General features: G+C 41.2%; 1 protein-coding gene across 2 annotated transcripts in view; it reads left to right on the top strand.

Annotated features, from left to right (window-relative positions):
• Positions 1–2678: 2678 nt before the first annotated feature.
• ADARB2 (adenosine deaminase RNA specific B2 (inactive)) overlaps positions 2679–13472 on the top strand; it is a 317653-nt gene continuing 306859 nt past the window's right edge. For both annotated transcript variants that reach the window (XM_074868096.1, XM_074868070.1), the window contains exon 1: positions 2679–2930. Coding sequence is in view for 1 of the 2 variants with exons in the window: in XM_074868070.1 (XP_074724171.1) it covers positions 2831–2930 (100 nt within the window). In the remaining variant the exon portion in view is untranslated. The remainder of the gene's footprint in view (positions 2931–13472) is intronic.

The raw sequence follows: 13472 nt of genomic DNA on the forward strand, positions 1-13472 counted from the left end.
ACTGCTGTCCCTTTACCATAGTGCTTGAAATCATGTACGTGTTTGCCTGGGAGGAAAGACAGTCCCGGTTGTGTGGGACTGGTAACCTTGCATTTAAGTTGAAAAGGGTTGTTGAGACGGGGAACTGACTCCTCCCATTGTGGAGAACAAGAATAAGCACAGCACATTTAAGGAATCCTATTGACTTTGTAACTGGATAGTATAAAAAATGACTGCCCTTCACCATTCCTTATGGCCCAGGGGAGACCTTCCACCAGCATGACTTGAGCTGTCTTCATGCCTTCACCAGTTCTGAAACCAGCCTAAGAGGGAGCTATGCTACCAGTATAGCTCAGCTGTTGCTAATGTTGGCTTGCTTATACTTTGACATAACTGTGTCTAGAACTGAAAAGCAGTTCATGAAATTGTTAGCACCAAATCATAGCTTCTGGGAACTGGTAGCTTTTCAGGTTGGCTTGGTAGCATTCTCTAGGGATTGGCAATGCCAGTCGATTTTAACACCTCAGATTCCAGTCATTTTGAGAGCATAACAAAATGGTATCAGAAAGAAAGTCTTCAGAAACTTCAAAGAATGTGTTGAGCTTGAAGCCACTCCTAAAAAGGAATTAATGTCCTGCGATGCTCATTTTCTTTCTAATTGGATCTTGTTTCTCTTTTAGATCCCTAACGGATAGAGCACGGATTAGCACTGAAGCACAGAAGACACTTCTCTAAATCTGGCTTCTAAATTGAGTGACTTAAATTCCAGACTGGTCAGAAGTTTGACATGCGGTTGAGTGTGCAGTTGTGTTTCGCAGCAGCATTACTATTTCACATGCAACTACAAATTTTCACCACATTAACAGATGAGAGTCAGCTGTGCTCAGGACAGAAGGAAAAGGGGAGGAAGGTTAAAGGCTGAAGGCTCGGGCTAAAAACAAAAAGTAGTGATTGCCTCTCTGGTTTCCCATAGACATGTTTTTGTCCCTGAAATAGACAGAAGTTTTTTAAAGAGGAGCTTACTTAAGCTATGTAGCAGCACAAAGGTTTGATTCTCGAGGGTGATGTGTCACAAAAAACCCCTGCCAGTAACCTGTAAAAACTCCGCATGTAAAAACCTATTTCCATGCAGGGCTTTCTGAATTATATCTGACATCCAAGCCATGTGGGTCTAAATTCACAGGGCCTCTTACCTTAGCTGGTAAGGGGCGGGGGGGGTGGGGGGTGGGGTGGACAGGCAGTTTCCCCCTGTACTTTGTGCTGTGCCACACAGCTAAAATTGAGGGTGCACAGGGTCTTCTTAGTATATGTGACCTGCTCCTTGGAGGATGGGGTCCAAGAGGTGACATCATCTTGGCACGCCTGTGTCATCTGAAGCCTGGTTTAATGAGTACTTTTAGAGACTTTTATGGAAATATTTTTATTTAATTTGAAAATCTGTGTGATGTGTAGCTCTGCCTCATCCGAAAATGACAGAGGCCAAAAACAGCCAAACACAGAGGGTTTCTAATAGCTGGGAGAGTCGCAGTGGAAGTCCTTAGCAGCAGGAGCTGGGTAACCTACATTCCAATGAAAGGAAGTTTTAGATTAAAGGAGTTCTGATAAACAGGGTTTTACTGTGTCTCCTCCAGCCAACTACAAATGCAGTAAGCACTAATGATGATATTAATTATTTAGCATAATTTTTTCTTGATATTCTTCCATTTCCATTCACTGCCTAGGTTTCCAGATACGTATTTTTAAGTTAGATAATAACTAAGGAGGATAGAGCACAGAAGCAGTAGGTCCCTTGTAACTTAAAGCAGTCTCTTATCTGTTGCATACCTTGGCTTTTTGTAATGAACGTGCAATGCTTTGTAGTCAGGCTTTTCAGAGGAATGCTGTTGTCATCTTTCCTCTCTGTAAAAGCCCCTCTGCTCCCGACACTTTAATTGCACAGTTGCCTAAATGAGGCATTGCAGAGTGTTAATGTACGAGTCTGAGCGACAACACACTCCTCTTTCCACAGAGCTTTTGCCCTTGATCGTGAATTTAGCAGAGCACGTACCTTAAAAATAACTGGAGATTCAAGGGGAATCGCTACACTTAGCCTCTTGCATAAGGTTTGTGGATACAGCGATCCTTCAACAGTAACTCATATTCTTTCCCCGGGAATACTAAGCATTACAATTAGTGAACTAGTTAAGTGTTTGGTTAGGGAGGACAACAGCGGCATTTCTCTGTTTCTGGAAGCAGAGTGTTCAGTGTCCACATGGTCTAAAGCGAAGAAAAAAAAAAAAAAAAAAAAAAGGCTTGAAATCCTGCCTGCAGCCTCCCTTCTCGCAAGCTGCCCCTCCGGCTTCTCCCAGACGAGGCGGCAGGATGTTTTTATCCCCTCCGGGGCCATTCTCCCTCGCTCTCTCCCGGGAGCTGGGCACAGCCGGCAGCCCAGGGGGAGCGGAGTTTGGGGGCGAGGGCTGGCGGAGCTGATGTCAGAGCAGGGCGGCGGGAGCCATTGGGCTGCGGGAGACTTTGCAGCAGCAAATCCGCCCCCCTCGCCGCCCCCCTTCCCCCCCGCCCCCCCGCGCCGTTGGCTTCAAAGCGGCCGGCGCCCAGCAACTCGCAGAGGTGCAAAAAGTGGGCGCGGGGCCGGCGGAGCCGCCGCGGCCGCCCCCGGGCATCGCCCCGGCCGGGCCCGGCACGTCGGGGCGGAGGCGCGACCGACCCCTGGCCGCGCCGCTGGGCAGCGCCGAGCGGCCGGCGCCGAGCGGCCAGCCCTGCCCGCCGCGCTATAAAAGCCGCCTCCAGAAAGAGGAGAAACTCCGCGGGAGGAAAACATCTCGGCGCGGTGCTGTTGCGCCGAAGTACAGGCATGACATCCGTCCTGGGCAGCAGCAGGGCGTCGGGAGGGCCGAGCGGGCAGCTGAAATGCAAGTCCAAGAGAAGGCGGAGGAGGAGGTCAAAGAGGAAAGGTAAGAGAAATTTAATTTTTTTCTTTTTTGTTTCCCCCCCCCCCCCCCCCCTCTCTCTCCGCCTGTCTCCCGCACGCACGCCCCGGCAGACACTGCTTTTATTGTCTGGGCATGGCGCACGCCGGCCCCGGCCCCGCCGCTGCCCCGACGGCCGGTGCGGGGCGAGAGGCGCCTTCCCCGCCAGCGGCGGGGTCCGGCCGGGGACCGGAGGGGCCGCCGCTCGCCCCCCGGGGCGGGTGGCGATTACTCTGCTCTCCTCCTCTCTTTGTTTTGGGCCGAGGCTGACCCCCGCGGGGGTGCCGGCGGGCGGGGGCTCGGCGGGCCCCGTCCAAGGTGGCGCGGTGCGGCGGAGCTGCCCCGGGGGCTCCGCCGGCCCCGGCACTGCCCCCGCCCGGCTCCAGCGCCGCCAGCGCGACCCCGACCTGCCGCCCGCCCCGCCGCGCCCCGGGCTCCGCCGGTGCCAGCGGGCGGGACGCGGCCCCGGCGGGGCGGAGCGCGGCGCGGAGCCTCCCGGGGCAGCGCGCAGCTCCCGGCCGGCGCCCTGCGCCCCTCAAACTGCCTCTTTTTTTCTTTTTTTAGACGAGGTCCGCTGAGTTTTGCTATTCTGGTGCTGTTCCCCTTCCCTGAGCAAACCTCTGTTAGGAAGGCGCTAATTGCCTTAAGCATGAGAAGTGAAGCTACAGGATGTCCTTGCGAGCAGGGAATATGCCCTAGATAAAAGCTCTTCGCGAGGCTGTCCTGTTTTCTCCTGTAGAGGGGATGACACACTACTGCCTGGGTTTTGAGGTTGTGCCTGAAAAAGCCGAAGTTAACAGACTGTGAACACTTTAAAGTAAAATGAACTGATACGAGAAGCAGAGTGCCAGAGATGCCCAGCTGCAACGCATTTGACTGCAGAGATGCTAACTCCAAGTGCTTATCTAAGCCGTAAATATCATCTAAACCTGTAATTGTCATCGTTGTGTGGGACTAACACAAGTTTTAGACAGCTAGCTCGTCAAATCAAGCTGATGCTCTGGATGAGCTATTTCTTCTTCTGATTGTTGAAAACCTAATTTGTAGGCGCCATTAGCTAAGTGTCTTTTAATTATTGATTATGTAAAAGCCAGTAAGCATGGTAGTTGATAACTTTTTCGAAAGGTGTCAAAGCAGGTTTTGTATAGTAACTAGTAAAAATCGTTCCAATGCTAAATGCTAGACTGTATCATTTGATTGTCACTGTTTTAACTTTCATGTCTGAACTCTCTGTATTCAGAGTCATAGTAACAAATAGTGAGTGACCTGCGCACAAGTAAAAACAACAAGACATGCGAATATTTCAGGACTTCCTGTAGGTCTGTAGCCTTGATTTCTTACTCCGGATCTGTAGCATGCTCTAACACCTGGTGACAAAGGCTGTGTTTTACGCTTATTACGGAAAAAAAATTTAAAATACTAAGTAAAGGGAAAGCTCACATACTCAGTCTCTTTAAATCTGCTTGTATGAGTTGTGCTCTGCAGACTTCTCTATGCTGTATTTGTTTTAGCAAAACTACTTTTCTAGGTAATTACAAACTTAGCCTTGCCTTAGTTACCCTGTGCTTGGCCAAGAGAAAAGAGCAATCCATTAATCTAAGCAATGGTGAAAAGATGCTTCGTTATAAAGGTAAATTGTAAGTGTTAATTTTCTTTCTAAGAAGCAGGCAAAAGTGAAGGTATTTAGTAAGACTTTTTTTGATGCATCCTTTGTTGCTCTATGTCTTGCCAAAATAAGGTGGAAGTTGAATGTCTAAAAAAACTGCAAAAACTTGCTAAACAGCAACTTGGTAGATGACAGCTATTTGCAGAATACACAGCTGGAGGTTGATGGCATTCTAGAAAGTGCTTGACTGACCAATGCCAATAAGAAACTGCACTTGAAGAGTTCATTTTTTTTAATTCCTCCAAACATGCTATTGTAACCACTTTCCAAATAAAGTAGTTGGTTAGTATACTAATTATAGGTAGCAATGCTTGTGTTCATATGACTTTGATTTTATTTTCTATATAATCACAGTATATATTCCTAAAAATACACATTCCTGTAAACTTATGCTGGCAAAAAAAAAAAATGCCTGTAACTTAAGGCACACCCAGTGGAAAACCTGTTGGATTTTACTGTTACACTAGTTTATTTACTTATCATATATTTATGTGATGGTTTTGACGGTATCTAATGCAAAGATGTTTAATAAACTGGCTATCCTGGAGACTAGTCAAGAAAATGTCTATTAGACTCATAAATTACTACATCTTTATGAGCATTAATGTGGGCTCCACTGTTCTGCAGGTTTGATCTATTTAATAGATTGTGAAAAATCTTTGTAGAGAGTTAAACCAAAGACAGTTGCCTTTAAGTATTCTCCAGCACATATTTTGTTCTTTATAGTAAGAATACTTCTAGAAGATGCTTTAAAGTGCATAACTACACACATATGTTTACACAATACACACAGATACCTATGGACACGTGTAGACAAAGAAATTCACTCTAGTCTTAAATTTAAATTGAATATTAATCAGAATAAGGAAATGAAATTATCTGTCACATCCCCATTCCTTAAGGAGATGGACTCAACAAATTACTTATACAACTTAATATATTTTATTACACGTTACATATGAACTGTGCTTAAAACCAGGCTGAGACATCACCCGATAGAATATCTAGAAATGTGTAGCAGTAGAAGCAAATTTTATTCTCTATTTAATAATATTGTTTTTCCCCTTCTGATTTACTTTCAATGTTTTCAGTCATATTTTTGTCCTGGTTAGTGTGAATTATAAATTAGTGTGTCTGGGTATAGCACTTTGCTCCATTTTTTTTATACCTAGATGCTCTGTTTTAGGAGTTTCCTGAGGGCAGAAAGCAAGTTCAAGCAAGGAAAGCAAACAACAGTCTCTGAATAGCTAAATTTCCCTGTGTGTTTAGGCTAAAAAACAATAAAAAACATGTGCTGCAAGAGACAGAGAGAATTTCCATATATGCAAATCAAGCACTGAAAAGTGTAGGACACTGAGTGTGATTCCAGTGTACAATGACATTGTCCAATAATTAATTTGCATGCATCTATTTTTATGCTTATGAAATCCAGCAACTCTTCTAGTGTAAAGATCCTACCTTGAAGACTTAACATGCACCGATGCAGTGAATATCACATTGCAAGCATATATTTGCACAGTGATTTCATTCAGTTTTACATTACATACAAAAAGTGTGTTAAAAAGCTAAAATGTGGCTATGCATAGCCATTTGTTAAATTAGTATAGGTAGGAATATTTTCATTGTCATTTAGAAAATAAGTATGTTAACTCCCAGTGGGAAGTAAATACCTTAATTTCTCAAAGACCTAAGGGAAAATAAATACAGATGCTTGCCAGATCATCTGCGTACTAATTTTGTGTAAAAGCAATAATAGGTATTTTAGATTTATCTCTCTCTGGTTTTTGTTGTTTTTTAATCTGTGTGTATAAAGGGATCAGAGATTAGAAAACTCTGCCTAATGATTTAGAGAAATACAGTTTAAATTTTCAGGTCTTTATAGGAAGTTGCTGGATTTGTGGCTTCTTGTGTTTTCTCCTGGGCTCTGGAATACGACAGAGTACTGACAGAATTCAGCACAGCGACCTCATCATGGTTTGTGCGGATTTCATAGCCTGTGGTATAGATTTTGAAAAGAAGGCTTGTTTTCTGAGATAAATGATTACAAGTAGACCAAACAAAAGCAGAATTGCCATTTACTGATAATACTAAAAAGGCCACACTTCAGCAGCCTCCGGCAACTTCTTAGAAATCAACATGTAGAAAGTAAGTATGAAATAGGTGATTAGAGATATGCCCCTTCTGAGTTATTTTCCAGTACAGGACAACAAATAGGCCACCTTATTTGTAATTCTGTTTTATAGAGCTAGTGATTAAAGTTAATTACTGGTAACAGGAGGGAATCAGGTACCCCTGATGTGGTAGAAAGCCATGGCCGAGGCCGCTGCTGATACAACGGGACACAAAATAAAAGTTGACAGAATAAACTAAATAAGGTCAGCAAGTGGGTGAGAGAGGCAAAATGATTGTGAAATGAAATTCCATTAAAAATTAATGAAATAGAAAGATTGTGCTGAGGACGGAGGGAGGAAACCAGCTTGGTTCTTCATCATCCTGCAATGCCAAAGTAATAAATGAGCGTGTTTCATCTTGGCGAGGTTCAGGGACACAACTCCTTCCCCACAACAGGATTGCATCGTGCTTCAAGATGTGTTCCGCTTATCTCATCCCCTGACAGCTCAAGAGGAAGGGACTGGATTTGGTGATAAAATTAAATTGATTAAACCTTTATCCATCATCTAATTTGGTACCTTTCTTTTTTCTTTTCTTTTTTACTATTACCTCCAATTTCTAGTGATCCGTGTAATGACAGCAATTTGAGATAGCATCAAGGACATTAGCTACAATGGCTGAACTTAAATTTAGAATAAAAATATGGGATTCATGAGTCCATATCTAAATAGCAGACGATTAGGTTATAGCAGAGTTGTATCTTCCTAGCAAAAGCACGTAAGTGTGAGGACAATAAAATGGCGCATTTTTCTTTGGGAGAGAACAAAATAATTCAACTTTACCTCAAAGTATTAATTATGTAAGTAGAAAAAGGACTAATATAAATATTGACCATATCTCGCATGAACAATGACATATATAGCCATTTTTACCTTTTTGAACATAGAAATTAAGTCAGATGTGTTGCCTTCTTCAGTGGCAATGCAGAGACATATAAAAGCTAGTGGCAAAGTATCATACTGTTGGAAATTGTTTCATATAGCTTAAAATTTTGTTGCTTCTCCTTGGTGATTTGGGTAGGGAAATTCTCCTGTAAGGTAAGAGCTTTGCTTACAAATTCCAGTTTAAGTGATATTAATGGAGTTTATAAAATACTTAATGGCAGCTCTTTCTGAAGTGATACCCTCAAATGGAAAACACTGCACTAAAAATTAAAGGTCAGATGAAATTGCCTTGTGAAATATCAAAGCTACTAAAGGTCTGTGCAAACTGTTTTCTTGGTTCCTTTAATGCCCTTTAGGTTAGCAAGTTGCATTAAAAAAGTGAAATTAGAATATCTGATCTCTTAATTGTGCTACTTTTGAATTACTGCTGTCCAGTATTGTATAGGTTTTGCGAGTAGTAATGAACCTGAATTGATCCATTGTGTTCACTGCTAACTATCTCTACAACCTTTCAGGCAGTTTACTGTTTTTTCCATGTAACCTATTAGCTATCCAGACAAAAAAAGCTGATATGCATCAGTAGATAGATCATTCTCAAGGCATCTGTGATGAACTTGATGTTTTCTGCGTAAAACAGCGCGGTAAGTTCCAATAGTAAAATAAAGTGCTTACCTTCCTGCTCTAGCTGACCTTTGTTCCCTGTTGTATGAATCTGAAATGAAGCAGCCAACCCAGAGGAGCTTTAATAGCATATTGTGATGTATAATATATTAAAAAGACCGCTTTGTTAACTGGCAGAAGCAGCTTGTCAACCCATGCTAATAGGCAACCCTCCCCAAGTCATAAAATAACCAAATTTAATGCTGTAACAGAAAGCATTACATGGATGGTGTTATCATTGTTGCTCAGTCAGTCTAGAATTTCTTACTTCTTACGACGGGTTTGAAATACAAAGATGTATTTTTTGGGCCCTGAGTTAAGAATACTTGCTCTGGACTAAGGACTGGACATCACTGTGGATGGTTTAATGAAAATCTCTGCTAAGTAAAGCATGATGACAAGGAAAGCACAGAGCAGGACAGACTGTGTGAAGAGTGGGATGGCTAATATTGAAGATATTACGGTGTCATTAATGAAAGAAAGGTGTATTTTCACTGAGTATATTCTGTTTCTCTCTGACTGTTCTAGCTCCCAAATGTGTGCTAGAAATAGTGAGGATTCAGAGACATATGACAAAACGAATTAGAGATGTGTAAAATTTCAGTAGAAGAAAATGGATAAGATTTATATTATTTACTTTGGAGATAAATTTAAGAAAGAATACAGTAAAATTATATTAAAGGAGGAAACATTATAAAGAAGGTAAACAGGCTACTCTGATTAATTCCTGATTTTTTTTTTATTTACAAAGACAGAGGCCTTTCTGGAAAAAGAATTTCAGCATGTTTAATAGGAGTGGAAGGACTTTTTCTGTTGAGATAGTACGTAGCTGGCCTGAGGAATTCATTCATTCAAGGTAAGGAAAAAGAGAACTTACATATGTGTAGGGAGTTGAGATATTTGATTAGCTCAGCAGAGACTAACACTAAAAAGTTTGCTGCTCACTTCAGTGAATGTAGGCTTTGCCTTTAGATACAATGCATTAAGGATTTGGGTTTTTTATGACATATGAATGCTCTTTTTCAGGAAATATCTGATTCCTGACTTACTTGGATTAGGTGGAAACGTGATTTGTAGGCGATTTAATTGCTCCTGTTCACTGTGAGGCTGTTTGCACTCTCCTCTGTTTTCACAGCTGAAGTTGTAGTGCGGCAGTTCAGGAGGTGCTTTTCTGCTCGGTTTCACGGCAGTGGCAATGCGCACATCCCTCTGCCCGTTTGCCTCCCAAACCTGGGAACACAGCTATGAGGAAGGCGGGTGCATTTCCTTGGAATATTCCTGATGGCTTTTTTAAGTCGCCTTCCTCTCTGTTCCCACTCAATGCCCTGCATGATGTATGTAAAATTAGACTGAAATTGAGACTGATTCCCAGTCTCTTATGCTGTGGTGAGGTTAGGAGGATAACAATAAAAACTAATACACCTCCCCCTTTCTCATTTCCTTGGAAAAAGAAACAAAAAGGTGGGATAACAGGGGGTGAAAATGAAGTTTACAAACACATGATGATTTGTTAAGCAGAAAAAAAACAGTTACTGGCATTGACTGCTAGTGTGTCGTCATCACACGAATATTATGTAGTAGGGGATTACCTCTCCAAACTGTAGTCTGTCTTCGTGAAAGTTTTGCTGCTGGGTTAGGGTTTGGTCCCAACACTGTACGTACTACTGTATCTGATTTTGGAGTTGTGCCACTTGCGAGTGCTGTTTCTGAAACCTGCAGTACAGGCTGGTGGCGTTTTATGTGCGGTTCGGGACTGAGGAATGAGCAATAAGTAGATCTCAGAAAAATGCTTCATGCTGAAGTGTGATATTTTTTCCCCATTTTGACATCATCTTTGTTCCTTATAAGAGAAATGGTGCTCAAAATTATTAGCAGAGTCACCTTTCTCTAACTGCTAATGAAACTTCAGCATGAAGAGTCAAAGCTGCTGGGAAGTGTGGGAAGAAGTAAGTAGAATTTGACAGATATTTTATCTCCATCTCCATAGAAAGAGATTTACACACACTAATTTTATGCAATTGCCCGCTTCTTACAACTTCTCAGAGACTGTGACATGGCTATTTATTCCTTTAAATAGTGGGGTTTAACAAATGTAAAATGATGGCTATCAAGCCAACGGTAATAATGTATTACCTTTGTATAAGGCTTGATGCTGCTGCCCCTACTCACAGTAAAACTGAGATCGAAACTTCTCAGCATGAGTCAGGGTGGCAGAACTGTGCTGCTATATACATGTGTGTCTGTGCCTTAATATATATGTACATATATATGTTTTTTATATGAAATAGAAACTTCTACTTCAGCTGTCTAGCGGCATTAAATGAATGACTACAATAAACTACAAGTTATATTAGACAAAGGGTCTTAAAGCCTGTAGATTCCAAAAAATATTTACATAAGGGATTTTTATATTACATTGAAGTATTTTGTTTAGAGATGTAAAAATAAAATACATTTGTATCATTTGTGTGTTTACACACATCTATCTATCCATGCTGTGTGAATTTGTAATTTTAAAAATACGTATATAAACATTCTTACAGGATTTGTGTATGATCTTCCTCTGTGTAATACTGATAGTCTTACAGACAAACCACAAAGGCACAACTGCACAAGGATTATAAGATTATTTTTTTTAGAGTGAGAAAAAAATGAAAGAAACTTCTTAGAAATATCCTAAAAAATCTGGTTTATATGTCCTATTTTTGTAGGTATGTTTTTTTGAGTAGCTAAGTAATTTGGAATGGTGGAGACAGATGCTTATGCAGGAGCCTGTAATACTCATGTCAGGAAACTCCAAACCTTTACCAAAAAGGTGGATTTGGTCTTAAGTTTCTTTGTGTGATGATCTTTCTCCACCTGAATCTTACAGAATAACCGACATAACTGTGAGCAGAAGCCAACCCTGAGCTCATGCTCCATTTTATATCCATGCCAGCAGCCCTGCCACAAACCGCCAGGCAAAATGCCTATGGATTCTTGAACAATATTTAACTGCAATTAACTTTCATTAGCTGATTTCCAGGTTGTAATTTCCCTCCCTCATGCCAATCATGAATTACTATTTATGTGTCCGTATGAATGGTGATTTTGAGAGGCGAGGGGTAGAGCCGCAGTGGTCTGCGTTGCCTCCTTTGTTGAGCAGCGCAGACAGTAATTAAATCGGAGCTCAGCTCTTGCTGCTCATGGGTTTAGGAGTTTAAAAGAAACAGTACAAAAAGGGAATGTTCTCTAATATCACTGACAGCAGGTCTCCTCCAGCTGCAACTGCTGCAAAGATTATTGATTGATCTGCTTATCATTTATTTATGCTAAAGCATCTGATGTGTGTCTGTAAAATCTGTTGTTTCTAAGATCAAGATACTTGACTTGTTTTCAATTCATGTTTATAATGACCAGTTTTTACAGCTGCATGACAGAGGTTTGTTTTACCTGGTGCTGTGCCCATAAGGAGCACTTTTTGTGCCTTCAGATGAAATCCATGAGCACAAATCATTTGATGATTTTTTTTAAAAAAAGTTTTACTGTGCAAATCCTTTAGATTTCATACAGAGGAAGAAGAGGGAATGTACAGTATTGAAGCATAAATGTAAAGCATTTCAGTTCTGCCTGAAAAAGTCAAAAGCTAGTCTTTCTAAGTTAACTTGTACCCTGCCAATAATACTTTTTAAATGAAACTTTAGCTCTGCATTCATTTAGCTAAAAAAAAATTTTTGCATGTTATAGCACAAGGTGTAAACCGTAAGGTAAAAACAGGCAGTAAGATACTAACAGTACCAGTTACCAGAAGGGGGTTATTAGGTGTCAAAAGAAGTGGAGATTTTTAAAAGATTCGATTAGTCAGAAATTAAATAGCCTTTTGCAGTTTAGAAATGTGGTTTGTCGTAGGAGTAGTTTAACAGAATACTGCTTTATAGATTGGTTAGCCCAAGCACATTTTTAAGCAGGTGATACATTCTGCTTAAACAGGGTAAGAAACCCTAGACAAAGAAGTTCTGGCAGGTTTTCCTGAAGGCTACCAGTGAATTCCTTATTAAATTTACACTTTTATGATGTAAGGCACATTATTTTTCCTTGCCAGTGACTAAGATCATCCTTCTCTTCAGATAATTCTAACTCATCCCAGCCAGCAAGGACTCTTATTGCTGAGAGTTAATAAAAATGCATCAGCATAATCATACTAGGTACAGGCTCAAAGTATTTATGAGAAGTTGTTATTAACTTTCACAGACAGAGAGGCCACATTCCCCTGGTTTACAGAGAGGGAAACTCAGAGCAGTTAATAAATCTGTTGCAGATATAATTAGCAATGAGTAGGAATTCAGGAGTCTGTCACTCTGGTTTCAAATGTCAGATGAACCTGTTTCTGGTTCATACGTATCTTTTCTGTAGCTGCATCATGTCTGTAGTTGCATCGCATCCCTTGGGTTTATCATTGTGAAATACCGGTGTGACATGGCAAGTCCCTGGGAGCGCTGCTCATTCCAAGGCGGACCGTGTGCCACGCTGCGTGCCGGCAGTTGGTGCTCACAGGCAGGAGCAGGTATAATCCCTGCCTGCAAGGGAGCCTGCTACATTTGTTTGCAAAGCAGTTCTGCCTGGTGGTGTTGGAAAGAGGGCTTTTTATTTATTTATCTATTTTGTATGTAAACAAATGCATGGGATCAGATTCTTCCTTGGTGTTAAATCACATTTGCTCTTCAGCTCCTCGAGGGCTTTTTGATTTCTCCCAGAATGGCTTGTTATACATGCTGAGAGTGAGGTTTCTATGTATGCAAGTTTACATTTAAAAGGCAACTCTTACTTCAATATTAGCAACACATTGCTGACAAGTATGTAGAATAACTATTTTTATAACAGACGTTACTTCCTTCAGATGCTATGAGAATTTGCTTATGGAATTGACTGACACTGTTACAGAGCGGTTTTTTGTTTGTTTTAAATGAGATGTATCCTTTTATATGAATCAATTTCAGTAGGATTAAATATTATCTGAATTTCATAACTTTTATTTCCATTAAAAATCTTAGTAACAGTGCCTACATTTGTGCCTTGCCTGTAGTTAATCAATTTTGTATATGCACGTGCTTCTTGGAAGACCAGGAGACTATTACACTTCATCTAAAACCACTGTGAATTGACTGT

This window comes from Strix uralensis, chromosome 1 (genome assembly GCF_047716275.1).
Source record: "Strix uralensis isolate ZFMK-TIS-50842 chromosome 1, bStrUra1, whole genome shotgun sequence".
NCBI classification, from domain to species: domain Eukaryota; kingdom Metazoa; phylum Chordata; class Aves; order Strigiformes; family Strigidae; genus Strix; species Strix uralensis.